The 25,126-nt window shown below is 39.9% G+C and overlaps 2 protein-coding genes across 2 annotated transcripts in view; one reads left to right on the top strand and one right to left on the bottom strand.

The window, feature by feature from the left end:
• Nucleotides 1-25,126, top strand: part of LOC133455123 (netrin-1-like) — a 462,555-nt gene that overhangs the window by 139,967 nt on the left and 297,462 nt on the right. The window lies entirely within an intron of this gene.
• LOC133455197 (cilia- and flagella-associated protein 52-like) lies at nt 511-22,023 on the bottom strand. The gene is made up of 15 exons (XM_061734156.1): nt 21,888-22,023; nt 21,733-21,793; nt 20,048-20,247; nt 19,180-19,316; nt 18,964-19,092; nt 16,897-16,996; nt 13,012-13,128; nt 12,824-12,924; nt 8,704-8,871; nt 7,842-7,990; nt 7,526-7,671; nt 6,257-6,408; nt 4,709-4,811; nt 1,595-1,706; nt 511-692 (listed from the first exon to the last, which is right to left on the bottom strand). Exons 2-15 carry the CDS (start codon nt 21,788-21,790, stop codon nt 511-513), a joined length of 1,854 nt encoding a protein of 617 aa, XP_061590140.1. The 5' UTR covers nt 21,791-21,793; nt 21,888-22,023.

Below are 25,126 nucleotides of genomic sequence, written 5' to 3'. Positions count from 1 at the left end.
GTATAAGGGATTTTGCCATGACCAAGCTGTAATAAAATAGTTGGTTCGGAGGGCTACATATAATAATTGTAATAGTTGCTACTTCGAGGTTTTCACTGGTTCTTTTTGGAACGTAACCCCCACGAAAACGAGGGATTACTGTATTTATAAATATAAAAAGCTCCTATTTTAAGTTATTTCAGTGGCGTTGTCCTTAATTTATCCATCAAATAAATAATAAAGAAATACATATATTATGAAATATATTTTACTAAATATAAATAAAGTATTATATATTGTTTCCTGAGAAGAAAAACTTTTAATTGTATATAAATGAAAAGAGTAATATATAATACAAACAGTGTACTTTTTATTGCATTTAAAACAGGAACAGTAACAACATGTGGTCTGGTAGTAGAATCCAAGACTCACTTAACACTTAACGATAAAAACACGTATTAATATCAGTTTTTCATTTAACTGACAGCCGTACACGTGGTACTGTGTGTGGTACACGTTGGTATTGGTGCACTAGGAGGCGGGCGGGTGGGGGAAGGTCCAGCAGAGCACGGCTCCGCCGCCGTCGGTGCTGACGACTCTGCGGTTGTTGCAGCAGATCCTGGTTCTGGTGATGCTGCTGCCGTGACCGACGCCCACGTGGGTCACTTCTCCCGTCACGTAGTCCCACACCTTCAGCAGCTTGTCCTCACCTCCTGTAAGAAAACAGCACAAATATATTACAAATATTGGGAGGGAGGGAGGTTATAATTTAAGGGGAAACCTAAACTTCAAATCTTTATTCTTGCATACAACAAAAATAAGTTTTCGTGTATCAGTTTGTGGAATTAAACTGTGGAATGGTTTGAATTTGGAGTTAAAAGAATGAACATAAAACAATTTAAGAAGAAATATAAATAAATGGTTTATTTGAGGTATAAAAGTGAAGACTGTGTTTAAAGATCAGCAGCTGTGTGTGTTCTGCTATTTGTCATTTTGTCTTTGTATGTTTATATACTTAGATATACGTATTATATTTATATCATAGTTATATTATATTTATGATAGAGCTTGCATCTTGTATTGTACAAGGTGTTTTTGTAAAAATTATATATATTTTTACAAATTAGTGTATAGTATAAAAAATAAATACAGACATAATTTATGTTTAGTTGTGGAAAGGGGGTGGGATTAAATAAGTTTATATTTCCTCCCACTCCTTTTCGAACATGTAACTTGAAATATGTGTTTTGATGTTGGTTTTTTTCTTTATGTGGTGGAATGCCCACCTGTATTTGTTTTTTTGTATTTTTTCTTGTTTTTTACATGTTCGAAATAAACAAAACTAAACTATTAGACTGAAAAGTGCAAGAATCTATTCTTAAACTAAAATACAGTCTGGAGCTACGGCCACAAAAATAAATGAATAAACCAGAATGTGTGAGCAGAACCACGGATGAAGGAGAGAGAAAAACAAGGACTATCTCTGTCAGGGGCCGGGCAGCGAAGAGAAATGGAAGTTTACTCATTTATCTTTGTTGAGGTGTAATAACGCTGATGTGGAGGAGACGCGGGAGCAGCTGGAGCAGCAGCCGGAGGAGCAGCAGGTGGAGCGTACCTGTCACAAAGTGTCGGCCGTCCTGCGTGATGTCCAAGGCGTTGATGGCCCCAGACGGCGAGGCCCTCAGCTCTCTGATGGCAGCGTCGTAGTACACCTCCCAGTACACCACCTGCAGAAGACATAGAACAAAAAAAACATGAAATAAACTAACGACATCGATGTTTATGGAGACAAAAGGAGGAAGCAGAAAAACGCAATGATGAACGTAGCTTCTTTACAACTACGGTAAACAGAAAAACCACATCAGGAAACACGAGGTTCGACCTCTTGTCTGCAGGCTCTTTTAAATCATATGTTGTTTTTTTTTTTTTTTTTTTTAAAGTAACCCTGATTTGATCCTTAGTAATAGACACATGTAACTTTTTACAGAGAAACCGTTATTCATTTAACAAAAATTAAGCCAAAAACAAAAGAAACCATGTGGGCAATACTACAGGACTGTCTCAGAAAATTAGAATATTGTGATAAAGTTCTTTATTTTCTGTAATGCAATTGAAAAAAAACAAAAATGTCATACATTCTGGATTCATTACAAATCAACTGAAATATTGCAAGCCCTTTATTATTTTAATATTGCTGATTATGGCTTACAGTTTAAGATTAAGATTCCCTGAATATTCACATTTTTTTAGATAGGATATTTGAGTTTTCTTAAGCTGTAAACCATGATCAGCAATATTAAAATAATAAAAGGCTTGCAATATTTCAGTTGATTTGTAATGAATCCAGAATGTATGACATTTTTGCATTACAGAAAATAAAGGACTTTATCACAATATTCAAATTTTCTTAGACAGTCCTGTAAGTACCCCCTTGTTTCTTCCATAGAATTTTAGAGGGTAAGTTGCAGCCAGCTGCTGCTAAACATCAGCCCTTGAAGTGATGAAGTGATCAGCAGGAATGAAGACCTCCAGAAAGACTTTTAGGGTTTTCTGAGTTAAAGTGATGATGTTTAGACTTGATGTCCGTGTTTGCTGACAAAACCAAACATTTCAACAGAAACACTCGATAATCTTCTACCACTTTTCTACCGACGTATTCAGGAGGCAAATCTGAGGCCGTCCGTCTGGCAGCTATAGAACCTGGTCAGAACCGGGTCCAGAAACAGGACAATGACTGTGTTTACATGCAGTCAATAACCCTTTTAAAACCCGAATATTGGCAATAATCCGAATTTGCACGGCCATGTAAAAACCATTAACCCCTTAGAATAACCCGAATTTGCTCATATTCCCGTTTTTAAAAACCTGAATATGACCCCTGGGTTACTCCTTTTAAAACCCGAATATTCGGTCATGTAAACGCCAAACGGAATATCCCCATCAAACAGAACATGAATTTGTTTTCTGCACATGCTCTTTTCGCAAGGAATCTTGGTCTTTTGAGTCCAGGAAGTTCTTATAAACACGGAAAAACGCAAGACCACGTCACACTTTTGGAGTGAGGAGGAAACGAATCACTTCATAAATGTAATGAAGGATATGAACATTTCTGCATTTGTAGACGGTAGAAAGTACCGGGATAGCGAGATTTACAAGAAGGTGAGCGAAAAGTTGCGCGAAGTAGCATTTGTTTTGGATTTGGATACAGGAAGAAGAAGCGGAAATGACGGGAATTGCGTCATGATGTTCTCCACGCTTCCCTGTTTTGATGGAGATATCCCAAATAATTATTAACCATGTATACGGGGATAACCCTGTTTGCTCACGCATGTAAACAGAATATTCCGAATGTTTCAGTAACCGGAATATTAGTAATAACCCGAATTTTGACTGCATGTAAAACGTAGTCAGTGATGTACAGACGTCCTCCTCTCCCCCCCCGTGAGAGGAGCCTGGCGTCTTCCATCGTAGCTGCTTGAGGTTTTAGTCCTGCAGCCTGATAACGGGACGAGTCCCGCTTTAACTCCTGGTACCTGTTTTTTCTCCCCCAACTGAAACGTATTTTGAGATGAATTCATCCAACTCTGTAAAATCGTTGTTACTTCCGTTGGTGTTTGAAAGTAAAGCAACCCGGAAGGATTAGACTCCACCTTTGTAGTGAATGAATGTTCTGACTGGAGCCACAAAACCACCGGGAAACAGGATTGCAATCCAATGTTGTGAATGAACGAGTTCAAATGAACGCATTCATTGAACACGTTCATTTCTGTGAGAACGTTGAACTGAACGCAACATATTTACAAATAAAGAACTTGAACGTGAACTTGTTCATTCTGCAGATCATGAACTGGAACTGTTCAGATTATGAGTTACAGCTTCACTGTTTAGGTCCAATTATTACGGAATAATTTACGGCACATTTAAAATACTTGACGAGACGACGACTTCACACTACATTACCCACAATGCAGTGCACACTAGCATAGCAATAGGCACCAGCTCCACGGCAACGGCAGTCTTTACATGACCAGTGAAGAGAGAGACGTTGCAGCATCAGCGTCAGCGAGCCGTCAGACGATGATCCGCTTATCATTATCTGCGGGAATTTTACACATCGTTTCCCAAAGAGTCCGATGGTAAAAAATCTAACCTTTCTGTGCAAATTATGTCCACCTGCGCCGAGAAAACAAGTCCGAACGTCTGCCTAATCAACTTCAAATTTGAAATGTCATGTGGAGTTAAAGCATCCGTCCAGTGCGAGAAAATATCTGCGAGTCCTTGACAATCAAACAAAGTCATCAGGAAAGACCAAGAAGACCCAACAACCCCAAACTATTCCAGTCACACTGCTGCACCTTCAGGGGGTTGATTTCCCAGCAACATGGAGACACTGATAATGGACTACATTGTTGGAGATTTACAGCCTCTGAGTAAAGTTGAAAAGCCACTAGGACAATACATTGTACAGTGAAGAGTTTTAGGATAGGCTGGCGTTTCATTCGTACTTCTCACCTAAAAATATTGAAATGAACGGAATTTGAACTAGTTCAAAATGAAAATGGTGAACTATGAATGTGAACTGTTCATTTTTAAACTATGTGAACGGAACTCTGAACTAGTTCATGAGAAGTAGGAACTTGCACAACACCGGTGGGCTCTACGTGCTGCACTCATCTTTGTCCACAAGTGTCTCCAAATAAAGGAGAAAAAGAAGAAAAAGGAGACGCACCTTTCTGTTGGTGCCGACGGTGATGATCTGGTGCTCCTCCGGATGGTAGCAGATCGCCTGGACCATCGTGTTGGCAATGATCCTCTGAAGACTCGTGAATCTTCTAAAAGAGAAGATGCAGAAGAGAGAAACACCCAGATTTAAAACTCACACCTGGTAGAAGCAGCTACTTTCTACACGTTTGGAATAATATAAGTCGAAGCAGGAAAATCTCTTGATGTTCTCGTTTAGCTTCAACTTAAAACAAAAGAAAAAACCTCTTGATGAACGTTTTCATCTCCTGACAGAAGCCTGGAGCTTCAGGGACTGAAGCTTTTCTTTATAAAGATGCAGTGGATCTCCTCTGAGTCGTACAACACAAGATTCACGTAGATGAACAATGATCAACTGGCATTTACAGCGTTTCATACTATTAGTAATATAAGTACGGAAGAGTATTAGGGCCAGGTAGGAGAAAAAATGATTGAGGGGGGAAGATTTTTTTTTTTATTGTGCACTTCGAGAAAAAAGTCAAAATGTCGAGAATAAAGTCGAAATGTCGAGATTAATGTTGAAATACAATTTCAAGAATAAAGTCGAAATTTCGAGAATAATGTTGAAATACAATTTCGAGAAAAAAGTCAAAATGTCGTGAATAAAGTCCAAATTTCATGAATAAAGTCAAAATTGTACTTCAACATTATTACACAACCTTATTTTATTTTCAACATTTCAACTTTATTCTCAACAATTCGACTTTTTTCTCGAAATTGTACTTCAACATTAATCTCGACATTTTGACTTTTTTCTCAAAGTGCATAATGAAAAAAAATTAAATATTATTTTTATTTTTATTCTTCCTGGCCCTAGTACTCTTCCGTACTATTAAACCATGAACTTCTGAGGTATTTTCTTTTCTACTGTGCACTAATGAGGTCAATATAATCTCATGGCGGTTGCACGCTCCTGTCCATGTTGCTGTATTGAAGGCGTTACTATATTAAAAGGAGCTTGAGGCTCCTTTTAAGAAATGACTCTCTAGCGCCACCCTTCACCACGACGGCCGTTGGGGGTACTGCAGCCAACAGTGAAGCCGGCACGGGAGAACGGGGAGAAGACGCACATGCAGCGTCATGTGACGTCACATCTGCAGCCCAGCGCGGGAAAATCGGGACCGAATTGCAGCACATTTTGCAGCACACAGCCTGTTCAAGGCAAAGGAGAGATACACTAGAGGGCTCATTCTTTTGGGTTTGGAACGCTTCATCTGACATTATTACTAGAAAACTTAAAATGTATACGGATTTTTTTCATAAATCTTGCCACAATCCAGCCTCAAGCTCCTTTAAGTATAAATGAGTCCTTTTGGATTCACTCTGGTGTGTTTCCCTCAGCGAGGCGGCGGTGTGACGTGACGTGACGTGACGTGACGTGACGTGACGTGACGTGACGTGACGTGACGTGACGTGACGTGACGTGACGTGACGTGACGTGACGTGACGTGACGTGACGTGACGTGACGTGACGTGACGTGACGTGACGTGACGTGACGTGACGTGCAGCACTCACACCAGGTCCCAGATGATGCAGGTGCCGTCCGTGCTGGTGGTGACGCACTCTTTGTCGTCCACTTTCAACTTGAGGCAGGTGACGGCGGCTTTGTGCTGCTTCATGGTCTCCACCAGCCGATGGCCGTGTTGCAGGAGCTCCCAAACCCGCACCTGCAGCGCGACAAACAGACACTTTAGCTTCACTGGTCAGACTGGGGGGGTCCAAGATGGCAGCGGGGCTCTCAGCGTGTCAGTGTTGTGAGTGACTTTGGGTTTCTGAAGCTACTTAAAATAAAACAAACATATAAACTGAACTGAAATGTACGGAAGAGTATTTTTATTGTGCACTTTGAGAAAAAAGTCGAAATGTTGAGAAAAAAATCAAAATGTCGAGGTTAATGTTGAAATACTATTTCGAGAAAAAAGTTGAAATTTCGAGAATAAAGTTGAAATACATTTCGACTTTTTTCTCGAAAATGTACTTCAACATTATTCTCGACATTTCGACTTTTTTCTCGACATTTTGACTTTTTTCTCGAAGTGCATAATGAAAAAAAAATCTTCCTCCTCTAAAATATAATTTTTATTTTTCTCCTGCCTGCTCCCTAATACTCTTCCGTAGAAATGTTATTCAGCACTTTGGAAGGTTCTTTTTTCTCCTCCAGTAAGCAGTTTCTGTCAGGACCTGGTTCAACGTGGCCCAACATCGGCATTAAAATAACAAACTGAATCCGAAATCCCATACTTCCACCCTAATGAGTAGCAAAAACAGTATGTGAGGTTTTTTAGTGTGTCCGAAACATTAGTACGTACATAATAGTATGCTCTATCCATACTCATTCCTGAGAAATTTATTAGTGTGGATTGATGGACACTAGCTAAGCAGAAACTTCCCACAATGCAATGCAGCAGTTTTTGGTTGCTAAGTGCTGCGCAGATACGTATATGTCATAAGTATAATATTAAGTATAATAATATTATTATATAATATTAATATTATAATATTTGTATATAATAATATTATATAATGTCATCTTGTTTGGGCCAGGATAAACGGGAAAGAGCGGAGCGGTGCTGCTGCTGCTGTGACAGGAGTTGTTACCATGGTAACAACTCCCCCTCCCAACGGCAGGAAGTGCCGTGTGTCTCTGAGTAGTACGTCCGAATTAATGCAGACTACTGGTATTTACTCAAAAGTATGCCGAACTAAAGTATACTTTTTGAGTATATACTGTTTAGTGTGGCATTTCGGACGCAGCTAATGAAATGGTTGCATAAACATACTGACCATTCCCCCCCCGCCTCCACTGACGATCCTCTTGCAGTCCTTGGTCGCAGCGATTGCGGTCACACCTACTTTGTGTGCATCGGTAATGAGGCGCTTCAGCCGTCCAGTTTCTGGTGCAAACAGACGAATCTTGTCATCGCTCCACCCTGGAACAGAGTGAAACCCATCTTCACCAGTCTATCAAATATGATTCAATGCTTGAGACACAATCGTTTTGGAGAATATGTCTCTCTTCTGCACTGAGTACTGCAACAGCTAACGAAGGGCATTTTTAAAGATTATCTCTCCTTCTGGCGGGTGTCTGCCTGATTCTTACCACTGACGAGGCCCTGGCCATCAATCATGAAGTCCAAGCAGTTGCAGGTCGTCTTGGGAACGCTGATGCGGACGATCTCTTTGGGCTTGCCTACCTGCCACAATCTGATGTCTTCCTCAGAGCAGGTAGCAAACAGATCAGATGTTCCACTGGCACATAAATACAAAGAGAGTTGGTGTGGGTTAGTGTGCAAAATGATTCAAATCTAGTTCAGACGGATATCAACATATTTATTACCATAATAAAGATGGATTCAGTACTTTAATTTGGTTTCAGGCAAAAAAAAAACAAAACAAAAAAACAAAACCAGTGACAAAGGTCTCCATCTAGAGGGCAGATTAGAGAATTGAGCTGGTGCTTCAGAAACACGACACAGGGGTTCATGAATTCACAAACGTTTGTATTGTTTGTGCTGTCCATGTGCCGTAAACCACACAGATGACGCTACCGCTGTGCTTTTAATGGTCTTTGACATTTAAAAAGATAAAATCCCAAGGAACATCTGGAACAGCTGCTGTTAGTGAAGTGGAAAACCAGACGCGTCTGTGAATCGAAGCAGGAAGCGCCTGACGTGAAAGGTGGTGACGCTGCGTCATGCAAGGTTCTTTTAATCACCGTTTCACCTTTTACCACAGAAAAAACTGGAAAATTCTGTCTCTGTGGCTTTCAGGGCAAAGTGACACTTGAACACAAAGACGGAGTTTCATTTCTCTGGATGTCGGATAATTCAGGAAGCAGCATTGTATGCCAAATAAAAAAAAAGGAAAACAAAAGAGTATCTGCTTCTTTGACAGGAAATACAAACAAACAGGAGCAGATGGTAGATGTGCCCTCATGACTGGAGGGGCAGCGTCCCACTTACAAGGGGAAGACTACGTCCTTGACGGCGTTGGTGTGGCTGGTGGACGCCAGTTCTGCTGCGAAGCTCTCGTAGTCGAAGCGATACACCTGAGCGGCCTCCGTGCCAACGAAGATCTGCTGATCATTTCCTCCAGTGATGGAGGTCACGCCACCTTCCAGCTGGACTTTTCTAATGTGGAGGGACAAATGCAAAGAGGGAAACACTGTGAAACAAAGAATTACTGGCATCCTTAAAAGCTGCGGATTGTTGCCAGAAAATGATACGAGCTCATTAGATTTGGCTGCTTTTCTGCAAGTATTTGTCATGAAATGTGAACGATGACAGCAGGAAGAGTCACAGCAGAGATCAGCGGTTTCTCGTCCCGCTGATGCAGATAAAGTAAGTGAACTCATGGAGTTAGTGGTACCGTATTTTCTGGACTATGTCGCGTTTTTTTTTTCATAGTTTGGCCGGGGTTGCGACTTATGTGTGAAATTATTAACACATTATTACCGGTTTATCATCTCACATGTTATTTTCACACTAAACCACAAGAGGACGAACTGCAACTGACGATGAGTCTGACGTAAGCGACGTAGAAGAGGAAGCGCCGCATCTTCTACATCTGGAGTTAGCGGAGTTGTTTAAAAGTGACACCAAGGATGAAGATTTCATTGGATTTTAGTTATTTGGAGCGACACGGATAGTTTGGTAAACTTCTTAGCATGCTATTTATGCTATAGTTATCTGAATAACTCTTAATATGTTATGTTAACATACCAGTCACGTTCTCAGTTGTGTCATGTAATGTAAACAAACCGTACAATTATCCAGCCTGTTGTTGCTTCTATTCTATTCTTCTATTTTTATTTTAAATTGTCTTTCAAGATGACATGTTTGTTCTCGGCGTTGGATTTTATAAAATAAATTTCCCCCCAAAATGCGACTTAAACTCCAGTGCGACTTATATATGTTTTTTCCCTTCTTTATTATGCATTTTATGGCTGGTGCGACTTGCGACTTATAGTCTGGAAAATATGATAAGTGCTTTCAGCATATCTGGATCAGAGCTAGACAACATTCAGGAGCTATTTTGACCATTTGCAGGATGTCTGGTGTGAACGGCTCTCTTGACGTCGTTCCGCAGCATCTCTGTGAGGTTGAGACCTGGATTCTAACTCGGACACTCCAAAAGGTACATTTTCTTTTCTGAAGCATATCTGTGGTGGATTTACTTCCACCTTTAGGGTGATTGTCCTGCTGCAGTGATAATCCTACCTCTACTGGACAGAGAGCTTGACATTATCTTGGAGGAGATAAACCTGGGAATTCTTTTTCCTCCCGACGAAGACAAGTGATCCAGGCCTAGATGATGACGACTATTCCTCCCAAACAATTCAAGCCTTTAACTATTCCTCGTGGGGTCTTCTCTCCCTCAGTGAAGATCCTGTATCGTCCCGTTAGAGTCATTATAGAGGGAATGCGCATGATGTCACAGATGCGACTTCACAGCGGGTTACGCCCACTGAGTGTCAGAAAGACTGAGTGGCAGAAAGACTGAGTGGCAGCGTAAACTTTCAGTTTGAGCCACTGGAAAACATCTAAAATGGGAAAGAGCTGTTGTGCGATCGACTGTACTGTTAGATTTAGCAAGAAATCGGAGTTATCGTTTTACAGACTGACGAAAAATAAGCTTAAGAGAGACAAATGGATCGCTGCAATTCGCAGAAACAACTGGATTCCAGGCACCGAAACGTGGATTTGCGGTTCCCATTTTGTATCAGGTAATGTTGGATTTTTGGGTAGCTAACGTTGAACGGTCAAATCATAAAGTTCGGTGTCCTCATCACTTTAATTTCACCAACAAATCCTGCCTTGAAGTCGGACCAAGCGTCAAGACTTTTGTAAGCCTTCAAGCTTTGCTTCGTGTATTTCCCCAGCGTAGAAATTAAGTACATATAAATATCAGGAAACTGGATTCGTGGCCAAATATTAATGTCCATGGACCTCTGGTTCTTGGGGTAACTGTACGGGTCACTGTCAAGTCCAACTGCCTTTAATTTAAGCCGATAATCGACTGTTATCCCGTCTTCTCCACTAGTTGCAGCCATTTTTGCCACTTAGTGCGAGTAAAGGGGCTGGTCCAGTGGGAAAGTGACATCAATGCATTCCCTCTATAGTTGGACGGCAGAGTCTTGTTATTGACAGTCTGTCCAATTGTTGCCCCAACAATTAAAAGAATCCTTTTCCTTCGACCAATCAACTACTCCTGATCATTTGTCTTCAGAGGTCTTTTTCTGAAGCATGGTTCACTTTAAATGTTTGTCTTTTACTGCAGGGCTGCACACACCTGAGTCTAATTAGCATTTGTTGAAGGGGTTCGTTCACTGGTTCACAGAACTTCGAATGTTCCCTCTGGGGGCCCGATTTACTAAAGGTTTGCGTGTGTAAAAACGTGTGCAAACTTGACAGCACCCGCAAACCAAAGTGCCAGCTGATCTACTAACAGCGTGCAAAGACGACTGCGTCTCTGAAATGCACAAAATTGCACATGCAATCCATTTAGTACTTTTGCCCTGATGAATAATCAATATGGGGCGTACCCGGCAGAAATCCTAAATACTGGGAGGGGAACATGCAAATTGCTTCATTTACCACACGCAATGAGATTTACCAAGCCTGAAAGTAGTAGCGCGTATTGTGATTGCGTCTGTATTTAATACGTTCGAAAGGAAGGTGCTAATCTGCTGCTGCTGTTATTGTGGCAAGGAGGCGACATCCAAAATCAAAGAATACGCAGAGAGAGAGTCTTTATTCTGCTGCATGCTATTTTAAAAATGGTTGCACAAGTTTTATTAAAGGCCACTTTTTCTTTTTTCGCCTTATATCTTGCCACCTTCTCTTATTGTGCCCCCCTCCACTCGCCCACAAGCAGGCCAAGCCTTTGTGCCAAAACTTTGTATTTTATTTTTTATTTATCTTATTGAACGTGAAATCATCCTTCGTAAATTACATTTAATTAAAACCTGTGCTTATTAATCACAAAACACAGGTTAAACATCATCAGGATCAGCGCAGAGACTGCAGCTTCGCCTGAATTATGGTTCTGCGTTAAATCGACAGCGTAGCCGACGGCGTAGGTCGCGGTGCGGTGTGCGTCGCCGCGTAGCCTACGCCGTCGGTTCTGCGTTGGTGTGACGCGGAAGCCTTTAGAGTGCGCTCTGTGCGCTGTTCTGAACACTTCTCTTCTTTCGGCCATATGATGGTCCCGTCTGTCACACATTTACTGTCAGTGTTTGCTATATAATATATAATATTTGCAATATACTGTGGACATCTGAATAAAAACTTAACTCATAAATAGATGAATCAAAGCGCTCTCCAGCTCTGTGTCTGATTGTCTTTTTCTCCTCAGATCGAGCACCGCCGGGTCACGCAAACCCGACCAATTAAATATTAAAATCAAATTCGGTCCTGTGGCCCGTTTTTCTATTTCGTATTTTTGATCTGTGCCTAAAATTGAAATATGAAAAACCAGACGTTTTTCCGTTTTTTGTGTTACCAACTGCATTTATTCTATCGCAGGTTTTCTCCGATATTGCGTTTCTTTTGGTAATGTTTAAATTTATTTGCTGTAGTTCATTAATGTGTTTATTTGCCTCTTCCACTAATATCTCTAACTCCAACTCGTCAAATTTCATTTTGCGCTTGTGACTTGTGACTGTGCTTTCCATCCAGACTCTCCATGGCGCAGAGTTTGCGCTCGCAAACCCTAAGACACGCAACACCTCATTTAAATACTGCTGTTTGCACCTGTTATCAATTGCGCACGCAATCTTAGTTGATCACCCGCAAACCACACGCAAACAGCACGCGCAAACTTTTTCAGTGCACACGCAATTTAGTACTCTTTATTTAGGATCTTAGTAAATCGGGCCCTGGGTGTTCATAAGGACATGAGGAATTTGCTTCATAAAATGTTACAATTGTTAAGCATTATCTCCTTAAGCCAACAGTTTTTGTCCTTTATTTTGACTAAAGATGAAATTCTTCAGATCACGTTTTATGACAAGTTCATGCAGAAAAACTACCGAAAACCCCAAGGTTGGGGTTGGGGTGATACAGGTGACGCAAGACTCACTTCAGAGGTTCGAACTTGTCTGTGGAACACAAAGTGAGGTTGCCGGATCCACAGCCCACCAGCAGCTCTCCGGAGCTCAGCACCTTGAGAGCGCTGACTCCCTGCACAGGAAAAGACAGACGCAATGATTTTAATCATGTGCCCAAAAGAGCTAAACTGAATATATGAGTGTTTAAATAGTGTTTTACATGGCTGTATTTCGCTCTGTCCGGACCGTAGTTTTTCATACGTCCCGTCTTCATCTGGATTTTCATTATGTCTCCACTGGTGGTGCCACAGAAAAAATGGCCATCATCCGCTGAGATCTGTGCAAAAATAAACAATTTAAGACGAGCACCTCCCCTCAGCACATGAATCTGATATTTCTTTGGAAGAATCACTTTCTCTGTCAAGACAAATATAGTTGTACAACCCCAAATGCCTAACACAAAAACAATAAAGATTTCTTGCATCAATGCCGGAGTAAAGAGTATGTTTAGTCCAGGAGTTCTGAGACAGTATGAGTAGGAAATTCACTGAATATCAACACGTGAGAGGAACATCTGTTGTTATTGTGACAGTAGTTGAGCAGGAAACGAGGCAGAGAGAGAGAAGACATGCAGCAAAGGGCCAGAGGTTGGGCCGGTTTTGGGGGTTATACCTGCATATTTTGGGCTGGATTTTAAACTTCTTAACAAACAGGACGCAGAGAGTCATGAGTTAAAGGAGCATGAGGCTCCTTTTAAGAAATGAGACTCTCTAGCGCCACCCTTAACCACGACGGCCGTTGGGGGTACTGCAGCCAACAGCGAAGCCGGCACGGGAGAACGGGGAGAACGGGCATGCAGCGTCATGTGACGTCACATCCGCAGGACAGCGCGGGAAATTCCGGCCCGGAATTGCAGCACATCTGACATTATTACTAGAAAACTTAAAACGTTTACGTTTTATCATAAATCCTGCCTCAATCCTGCCTCATGCTCCTTTAATGGGTTTTTATCTGACAAAATGCGTTCTCTCACCATTGTTATTCATCTTATCCGCTAATATGTGTCGGAGCACTTTTAACAAGCAATGAGTCTGTGATTGTTAGCCTGCTGCAGGGAAATGAAAATGGCCGCGCCCTTGTTGTTGACAACTTTGTCAAGAGGTGTGAAGACTCTTCACAGGCTTACAGCTCAATCTAACAAAGACCAAAGACATGGGAATTGATTTACGGAAGAATGCCAAAACACCTGAACCTGTTAAGATTAAGGGACGAGTGATTGAACAGGTGCAGTCCTGTAAATATCTGGGGACAATCATTGACCCTACCCCTAAAATGTAAAGAGAACTGCAAAGCTGTTAGCAGGAAGGGACACCAGCGGCTGTTCTGTCTGAGGAAGTTTTCCCGTTTCCACATTGATAGGACCATGATGACACTTTTTTATCACACTTTAATTGAATATTTTAACTTTTTCACTAGCATCATGTTTCGGAAACCTGCCCCCTAAAAGAAAGGAGCTCATTTAACCAGATCATTAAACGGTCAGGTCGGCTGATTGGGGAAACACAGCTGGGCCTGGAGTCGCTAGACGCGAAGCAGCTTCTCTCCAGCTCCATCTCAACGATGCCTCCCATCCCTTAGCAAGTGAGTTCCAGCTACTGCCATCAGAACGAAGATTCATAGTCCCCAGAACTAGGACCACACGCTACAGGAACAGCTTGTCCCTGCTGCTGTCTCTCTTTTAAACAAATCTTAACGCATTAGGTCTATCCTGCTTTTAACGTATTTATTTATATTTATTAGAAACCCTGACCTTGGTTTTACCTCTATTTATACCACGGTCTGTGTGAATACTCGACTCTGATTGGCTGGCAGGTGTACATTAAAAGTGAAAACCTACACCTAGAAAACAAGTCAAATTGCCTGATATCTTTAATATCATTGCGCTGGATCAACTGCCAGGTGGTAACCACGGCAACGGAGATTCAGAGAAGAAGAGTCGGCTACCGCAGGACGGTAAAGAGTAGAAGTCCGGCAAATCTTAATATACAGGACTGTCTCAGAAAATTTGAATATTATGATAAAGTTCTTTATTTTCTGTAACACAAAAATGTCATACATTCTGGATTCATTACAAATCAACTGAAATATTGCAAGCCTTTTATTATTTTAATATTGCTGATTATGGTTTACAGTTTAAGATTAAGATTCCCAGAATATTCAAATTTTTTGAGATAGGATATTTGAGCTTTCATTTTTGTTTTTGTAGTTGCATTACAGAAAATCACAATATTCTAATTTTCTGAGACAGTCCTGTATATATATCATATATGTATCCTAATAAAACGATTTAGGAAATTATCTGTGGACTTTGATTCTTTGAAACAAATCTATTTCCTGTTTGTTACTGCAGCATAGCCGAGCGGACTAGAATATCTCGCGTTGCTAAGTCGTATCTCAGGTCCGTCCTAGTTACTGCAGAAGTCAACACTGTGTCCGTTGCATAAGGACCTTATGGGACGGTAGTGATTGTTCCAGGTATTAGTCAGACCCTCAGGTGTTACCAAGGAAACTGAGTTATGGCTTGTTAAAACACTTTGTAACTTACCAGGTTACAACGGCTACAGACGAGAGATTAAATAGTCCGCTCAGCCGCGGTTTGTTATAAAACTAATGATTTCAACTGAAAACACATTAAAGCATGAATAACTGATTTAATATTTATATTTTTTTGGTAAGTGACCGTGGTATAAGCGGGATAATGCCCTTCGAGTTGTACATTATCAGAAATATATGAACTTCGTGGAGGCAAACCGTTCACGGTTCAAGCCCCCGTGTCATCCATATATTTATGTTAATGTAACCTCGTCGGGCTTTATCCCTTACTTATCCTGTTCAGTGAGCATTGTGAGAACCTGCCATGTCTGTATTGTGCTGTTGTAAACCTGTTCTCTGTATTTGTCCTGTGTCAAATTAATGACTGTAAAGATTGTGTGTGAGATGCCTTCTCCCATCTCCTGCAAAACAAATCTAGCTGGGTACTAATGAAGTCAACTTAACTTGAACTTCTACATTTCTAAAGAGCTCACATGGCCAGCTAAAGCCACAGCTAAGGATGGTCAAGAAATCCAACCTTTTGTGCAGAGCTGCTGTTCTGTCGGGGGGGTTCAAATGTGAAGCATCACAGCGAGGCAGACAGACTGCACAGAAGCTGAAAGGAAAAGTATCCAGATCCGCATTGGCCGCACCTAATGATGGCCTCATAACACACTACCGACGCGAAACCAGCATCATTCTGAGGGACGACACTCGCCCCTCTCATCACCTCGTCTCATTTTTGCCACTGGCAGGTGCTGCAGGACATTTACACCCTGCACCTCCTAAATCAGGCCCATTTTACCCTATTTTCGCAACGGTGGTAGCAGCAGTCGCAATTATCCGTCCAAAACTAAAGATGTTCTTCGAAGTGAGATTTTCTTTTACTCTCTCTTTAATTGAAGACTCACAGAACAAGATCCAGAAAGTTACGGAGAAACGGAGCGAGAACTCTGAGACTTGTGCTCATATTTGCTATCCACCTGTTTTCTTTTTTAATTATTGCTTTTTCCATTATCTGTTCTGGCAGGTCTTTTTTTTTTTCTCTCTCCTGCCTTCCAGTCTCTTTCTTACGGAAGAGTATTAGGGCCGGGCAGGAGAAAAATAAAAATAATATTTTAGAGGAGGAAGATTTTTTTTGTCATTATGCACTTCGAGAAAAAAGTCAGAATGTCGAGAAAAAAGTCGAAATGTCGAGAAATAAGTCGAAATGTCGATATTAATGTTAAGGTACAATTTCGAGAAAAAAGTCGAAATTACGTGAATAAAGTTGAAATGTTGAGAAAAAAGGCGAAATTTCGACTTTATTCTTGAAATTGTATTTCAACATTAATCTCGACAAATTTCCGTCTTTTTTCTCAACATTTCGAAGTGCACAATAAAAAAAATCTTCCCCTCTCAAATATTTGTTCTCCTGCATGGCCCTAACACTCTTCCGTACTTCCTTACGGTCCTACTCCTGCATCCTCCTGACACATTAGGGTAATGCTGTGTTCTGGATTCAGATTCATACCTCTATACATTTCACAATCCTCGTCAATTTCCCTGCATAGCACTCTGTGGGGCTGATCTTTCTGTTGGCCAGATCCAGTTCCCAGACTCGTAACACGCCACTGCTCAGGAATGAACAATGGAATTAACATACTAACAGATAATAACTGGTATAATTAATGAAGATATAAAGGCACGTTAATGGTGGAGGCAATAGTTACATGACCAGTCATTTCAAAAGCAGATCATGCTAAAGTTAGTGGCTCCTCCTGAATCTGTTGATTTTTAGATTTCTTTGGGGTATAAAAACATTTTAAAAAAGTATTAAGGACATATTACCTCAGATGAACAAAATCATTTTTCACCGTGCCATCATTTATTTGACAAAGATAAAGTCAAAAAAGTGTGGTGTGGGCAGTACTGTGCCCGGGTACCGCTGTGTGACACCACTGATACGACTGATACGACGGACACGTCTGGACATTAATGTAAAGGGATTCTTTTAAGTTATACAGATTTCCAAAAAATATATTATTTTAATTGTTCTCATAGAGAATTCAACAAAATATGTAGCGTTATTCCTCTACCATTAATTCACCTAATTCAGAACTTTTTGGTGTATAATACAGCTTTCAAATGTATTACCAAATCTATTAATCGAAGGATGTACTCTGACTGATAAAAAGTGTGGTAACAAGTTTATTTGTAATGTTTTTAAATCCAGATTGTTCCATGATTTTTGCAGAAGGATAATTCGACAGGATTCTTGCATGGTAAATATAAACACATTAAACAAATTTATTAAATGGCCTATTTTGCCTAAAGTTAAAGAAGTTCATTTTAAAATTATGAATACGGTCTATCCTGTGGCAGAATTTCTGAAAAAAAGATTTAAATTTGAGGTAGATCAATTTTCCTTCTGCAAAAAGGATGAAGAAACACTGGATAATTTGTTTTATGAATGTCCTTTGTCTCATTGTTTCTGGACAGACATAAACAATTGGATATCTCTTAAAATTAATAATGTTCCACCTTTTGAATTAAGCCATATTATTTTCTTCATGGATGATTTGGAATTATTTTAATAATTTAATAATATAATAATTATATAATATATTTAATAATTAATTTAATTAATATTTATTTTTATTAATATAATTTTGTTACTGGTAAGTACCATATTCATTGTGCCAAATGGAGAAATTGTAACCTCCTTCTGGGGTTTTATTAATGATTTTAAGATTTTTTTCACATGTCTCAAAAGAGTAGAAAACAAAAATGCAAGTAAAATAAGTCTAGACATTGCTCGTTATTAGTTATTCTAATTTAATAATTCCTCCCCTTTTCTATGCTCCATTATGTGAATTTAAATGCTTAATTTATTTTGTTATTCATATCCACCTTTTAATTCTTAGAGCGCCTTGTTTTTTTTTTTTTTGTATTCCTTACAAGAATCCTAATTTTTCATTTTTATTTTCCTTTCTTTTCATATTGCATTTAAATTGATATTTGTCCATTATCCTCTTTGAGAGTTTGTATATTTTCAATAAAGTTTTGTTTAAAAAGAAAAAAAAAAAGTGTCTGGCCGCTAACGCCCGCTCCACACCGGGTCGTGGATCCGGACAAGAACGCCAGAAAATCTGCCTCAGGACGGTTGAAAAAAATGAAATAATCAATGTTTTGTAAAGACCTAATCAAAGTCCAGACCCGACCGCAACCCAGTTAAAGGTCTGTGATGGGACCTTAAGAAAACAAAACCAAACCCAGATGAACTATTTTATGAATGTTGTACGAATGCTGTGTAAAAATAGGGTCAAGGGGTACTTGGTATTTCCCACACTAGTTAGTATGCTTTCAGTTTGTTAAATTAATAATGCCACAGTGAAAAAATACATATGGTGTTGTTTGTCCAATGTTGTATTTGCCTTATAGTAAGACCATTAAGATAACATCATTTATATTTTGTTAAATAAAAAAGAATTAAAGGAGGGGATACTAACTTTTCTGTCTTTTGCAAACTTCTGACACTTAAACAGCATTGATTATGTGAAATGTGGGCCCACACTTGTGTGCAGAACAGTCAACTCACCTCCCGCCAGACACAAATATATTGTCGTTGGTGTTGGAGTAGCGGACGGTGAGACATTGACCTGCACTTCTGGCTGATGCTAGACCTCCACAAACGGCCTCCTTGGTCTCCATGTCCCAGACAACTAGACTGATCACACACAGCAAACATCACACACGTCACTCCCAGGTGTCCTGGTCACATGACGGGAGCCCGGCATCTACACCCGCTGCTTACCTGCCGTCATCGATACCCCCCAGTGACACGAGGTACTTTTCGTTGGGAGAGAAGTCCAGGGCCTGCACTAGGCCCTTGTGGAGCGTCAGATGGGCGTAGACTGTCCTCTCAGCATAGTTCCAGATAATTATTGGGGCCTGGGAACAAAAAAGGTGCACATTTAAAACCAGAGGTGGGTAGTAACGAGTTACATTTACTCTGTTACATTTACTTGAGTAAGTTTTGGGAAATTCTGTACTTTTAGGAGTAGTTTTGAATCACTATACTTTTTACTTTTACTTGAGTAGATTTGTGAAAAAGAAAGTGTTACTCTTACTCCGCTACATTAGGCTACATTGAGCTTGTTACTTTTCTTTTATCCCTTTTATCCGCGTACGCGTCAATCTCATGACATCACTGAGTGATTCTTTGGGAAAAATTTTTTTGTCATTGCGTGACAAAACATGCAATGTTTTTGCATGTTTTGTCACATTTACACAGACTCAAACACACACAGAGTTGCTATGAGTTCATAATTTTATTATTTTAATATTGCTGATTATGGTTTACAGTTTAAGATTAAGATTCCCAGAATATTCTTATATTTTGAGATAGGATATTTGAGTTTTCTTAAGTTGTAAGCCATGATCAGCAATATTAAAATAATAAAAGGCTTGCAATATTTCAGTTGATTTGTAATGAATCCACAATGTATGACATTTTTGTTTTTGTAATTGCATTTTACAAATCCTCAGCCATTTGTATATACTCATTTGTTCTGCAAAAAAAATTAAAACAAAACAAAGTGCGGAATATTTCAAGAGAAAACAAATAAATTAGGGACTAGATAAAGGTAGCAAATACATATCTCTGGCGTATAAATACGTACTTTACTGCCCATGGAGGTAGTTTGTCCAGAGGCAATGTATGCCCCACTTCTGGACACTGCAATGCAGGAGATGTTGCCTGTGTGTCCGCGCAGGAACCACTGCTTTCCATCCCTGATGTTCTCCAGGATCAGTGTGGATCCCAGAGGAGAGATGATGTGCTCCTGGTCTGGATGCAGCTTCAGGCCGGAGGGCACATGTCCTGGGGAAAGAAACCATCAAAACAAATACATACAAGTATAAGATATTGGATAATCAGCTGATTAATTTTGAATGCCATGAACACATGGAAAACTAATTATTATCCAGCAATTCCCTTTAATACAAAATAAAAAAATGAACTGAATAAAATAAGTATCTTTCTTAAACAGAAACCTGTCCTGCTTAACTTAAAATTGTATAAATTAAAATAAAACAATAGAAAGAAAGCAGAACATCCATTCTGTAATAGTGCACTTTTCTAGTGCAATAACAAAAGTGTAAACAGAAAGTCTGTACAAAACTTGTAAACATATTTGTGTCTCAAAGGCCATGAATGTAGACTACAGTTAAACAGAAAAAAATAACTAACGCATTTTATGACTATTTTTTGACTCTCATAGTAATACGGGACAAAGTGCGTCCCTTTTCAGCTCAATACGGGACGCAGACTTTAATTTATTAATACGGGACGATTCCGTTTTTCAGGATACGGTTGGAGATATAGTACTGGAGTTGAGGGGGGATGAGATCCCCCCTGAAATAAAAACGGTCCAAATCATCCCCCCTGTAAAACTGCCATCCCCCCTTTCCATCCCTTATGTCATTTCATCAATGAATGTGGTTTTACTGCTATTTCAACATTTAGAGTCATCACCAGAAAAATAACACCAGAAAAATAACTTATTTGACAATTTTCATCTGTTTCAAGTAAATTTTCACTTGAAATAAGTAGAAAAATCTGCCAGTGGGACAAGATTTATCTTCTCATTACAAGCAAAAAAATCTTGTTCCACTGGCAGATTCTTCTACTTATTTCAAGTGAAAATCTACTTGAAACAGGTGAAAATTGTTTTTTCCAGTGATGAGTCTTGTTTTAAGTGTAATGAGATTTCTTTACTAAAATGAGACATTTTAACTAGAAATAAGACAAATATTCATGTTAAGATTTTGAGTTTTTGCAGTGATCCATTTTACTTATCCTGTGAAGGACAGAGTCATATTGATAAGTTCATAAAACTGTTTTTTATTGTTGTGTTTTGATGTATTTGATGTAAGCCCAGTGGATATTTAAAGCTTACAGAAGGCTGCATTTAACTGCTGCTATGTCATTCCTGCAGTATTTCTGCAGGTGTTTTGGTCGCACTATTATTTGTAATATATTATATTATTTGTAATCAGCACAAATTATCTGTCCCCATATGTTAAAATCCACCATCCCCCCTGAATTCTTTTTACAACTCGAAAATATATATACATATACATATATATATATATATATATATATATATATATATATATATATATATATATATATATATAGTACGTAGTCTAACTTGTAACATGCAGATCAACAGTTGGAAGTTGGAGTTTTATTTTAAACATTTTCTGGTAAGTATACAATGTTAAATGCATTTTACATCATCAATAATCCATGAAAAACATTATCTGTATGTAAATGTACCGTAAATGTACCGTTAAAACCTACCGTTAAAGCCAATAATAGCCTCCAACTGCAACCTATTCTCCTGTTTTTCAGCAGCCATCGCCTGAGAAAACAAAATGAGTTCAAATGTCAAAACGGGGATACTTTCGTCATAAATATGTTAAGTTTTTGGTCAATAAAAGTAAGTTTTTTTTAACTTTTTGTCGTCAACTTGTCCGTTTCTCGCCGAGGTCTTGTACTGTCCGTTTGCTCTGAAACGAACGGTTGCCTAGCAACCGCCGACTCTCCGGTTGATCGTTCCTGCGCTGCTGCGTTCACGTGCTGTCGGAAACTTCCCAACCTGAAAAGGAGCGAACGTTAAACACGTTTCTTAAGAACAGGGGGGAACAAAGAAGAGGGAATTCAGTTATGGATATTAACTCACTTTCTACACCTCAGTGGATATTTATGGTACTTGTATGTTGATGTTCTTCTTTCTTGCCTTTTTGAAATATTTTAATCTCGGAAAAACAGGCTAAGATGCTTTGTTATAATTCAACTACTTGAAACAACAGCTCCAAAACGAATTCAATTATTAATTAGAACACATAGCCTATGAAAGTAATTGAAAAACTCAATTTAAGAGGAAAATATTTAGAAGAAAAATGCGTCATGAATACAATCAATAGCAGCTGGACATAAAGCAGCAGCAGTGAAATGCTGCTTTAACGAAGATGCTTTAGGAACCTAAACGTATCATTATGTATTAGTAAATCAAATATTTTGAGAATAAAAAATTATCAATACATGATTGTATTAATCATGTATTAATATATGCCATATAACATATAACATACTGTATGTATCTGTGTAGAACTTACGATAAAGTTTAGCATTAAAATATTAGATTACTTTCTGCATTACTTTATATGATAATGTGTGCACATTGGGGATAGATTTATTTATTTTGTGTACATTCATTGAAAACTGATTCATTTATTTACAAGGGGTTCTATATGTTCAAAATGTGTGTGAATGCACGTGTGTATATATCTATTATCTATATGGATATAGCTCCTGTACATAGATTCATACCCGTGTTAATGTTGTTATCCTCTATACTGTGGTTGTGACATAAATCAATACATTTTATTACTTGTATTTTGGACCGTGGGTCAGAGAAGACTGTAATTTCATTGTACTGTATGTTGAACATGTAGCATTTCTGACAATAAAGCTTGAAACTGGAAACTTCCCACCGCTGAGAAAATGTCTGAACATCTACGTGTCACATCCCGCATCACTTTTCCTCTCTCTCTCCAACATCAAATATGCACGAAAACGTCTTTTTCATCATCAATATAATTAAGTCACAGAATGAGTGTTGAAGAAGAAAATGAAAAGGCAGTTTGGATGCTTTATTATTAATTTTATTTATGAGTCAGAAAATGCGGCTGTATTCTGAGAATAAAGGATTTAAAAAAATCCATTTTAACTTGAATTATGGTACAGATGAGCTTCCATAAAAGCTGAATCCAGAGGAAGCAGACCACTTCTGTGTATCGAAGAAGAAAAGAACCAGAGTTTTGTTTTTTCTCTTACGATTCACCATTATTGGTATCGGTAGCAGATACTGCCAAACAATGAGGGTATTGGTGGTATTTACATCCACGCACGATGTACCGGCCGGTGTTAGTTACAGCTGAAACATTTTACCAGGAACACAGTGACATGCAGGGTTGTGGTTTCCAGACTAAAACAAGAACGATGGCAGATAAAATGGCATAATTCCTCGTCCTTGAGGACCAAACTGTGGTCAGGTATTTAAAAAAACCTAAAAATTCTTCTCCGACAAAAAGAATCAGTAAATCAAATATCAGAAAAGTTCTAATGGCGCTTTTCCACTAGTACCCGGCTCGACTCGCCTCAGTTTGGTTCTTTCCCACTAGGGGTCTAACGTGCCGAGTTGATACTTTTTCTATAACTACTCTGCCGATGTTCTAAGGCCGCGTTCAGACTGCAGGCAAATCTGATTCATATCTGATTCCTTCTCATATCCGATTTTCAGGGCCGACTGTCCACACTGTTTTTAGCAAGTGTCCAAATCGGATCTGGCTCTGTTCAGACTGGGCCACATCATTGACTGATCTGACGGGTTGCCGTAGCAACGACGTCGGAGCGGAGGCGTCACCCAGCGCGTGTATTGTGTGAAGTCATGTATTTCTTTTATATATAAAAAAATCCCAAAATATCTGTACTGTTTCTGATTGGGTCGGCACTGCGCATCATTTTTAGACATAAAAATGAATGCATACCGCAAAAGTTGTGTCTCGGAGAAAGCTTCACTTCCCCCCACTAAAGCACAGAATCCCCCCTCTGGGGGGAGGGACCCGTCGTCCCAGCAAAATGAGAAACAGAGAAAAATGTTCAGAACAAAACCACCAGCAAACTAACAAACCAACCAACAAAGCTCAGAGTTAGCAAAACGAACCAGCAATGAACAACTGGCCTGATGAGCTGACGGGCTGCAGGTTCAGGCTCACAGCGCGACTGAAGGCTGATTTATGGTTCCGCGTTACACCAACGCAGACCTACGGCGTAGCGTACGCAGGGACCCGCACCGTACATGGAAATGCAGTCTTTTTTCTTTTTTTTTTAAATATTTTTATCCCGGTTTTTTTTCCCATTTTTACCACCCCGTGCTCCTACCTACTGACAGTCCTGGGCATTGCCATCCTCTACCAACCCCAGGAGGGCCCTGCACTGAGCTCAGGTCTCCTCCTTAACCTGAGGAGTGAGCAGGCCGCATCTTTTCACCAGACAGGGTGGGGTTTCTCCGGCCGAACGTAGCGCGTGGAAGGATCACGTTATTCCGGCCGGATCCTCCCCACCCCATCTGGCGCCTCGGTTGGCCAGAGGGGGCATGTATAGCCCAGGACTGTGTGCATGTTTTTGTGAGGGTAGCTCACACTAGCTACCCAGGGGAACACGGGGAGAACATGCAAACTCCACACAGAAAGGCCCTTTCGCCAACCCCACCCATGGTGTGGGCACTGAAGTCATGGGGGAACTAACACGCACTTCAGCACCCCGTCCCCCCCCGTCCCCCGGCGGGAATCGAACCCAGGACCTTCTTGCTGTGAGACCGCTGCACTACCAGCTGCGCCACCGTACCCCCTTGAATGAAAATTTCAATGGAAATGCAGTCTTTTTTTCTGCTATTAAAACATGTTGTAATGTGAATTTGCAACACTTAAACTACAAATAATAGTTTTTGACGTGACATCAGAGATTGTACATGCTCTCTGTGAAAGGATGAGTAGCTCCACAACTGGAAATGGGCGGGTGGTTTGGAGCATCTGGGACAGTCATATCCGATCTGAGTGTTTGGACTGTTCAGACTGACACGCATCTGCCCAAATGCGATAATGATCGGATATGAAACCACCTCCCGGAG

The sequence above is a fragment of the Cololabis saira genome, chromosome 1, assembly GCF_033807715.1.
Source record: "Cololabis saira isolate AMF1-May2022 chromosome 1, fColSai1.1, whole genome shotgun sequence".
In the NCBI taxonomy this organism is placed as follows: Eukaryota; Metazoa; Chordata; class Actinopteri; order Beloniformes; family Belonidae; genus Cololabis; species Cololabis saira.
Note: the sequence above shows the minus strand (reverse complement) of the source record. Positions and strands in the feature narration are given on the sequence as shown.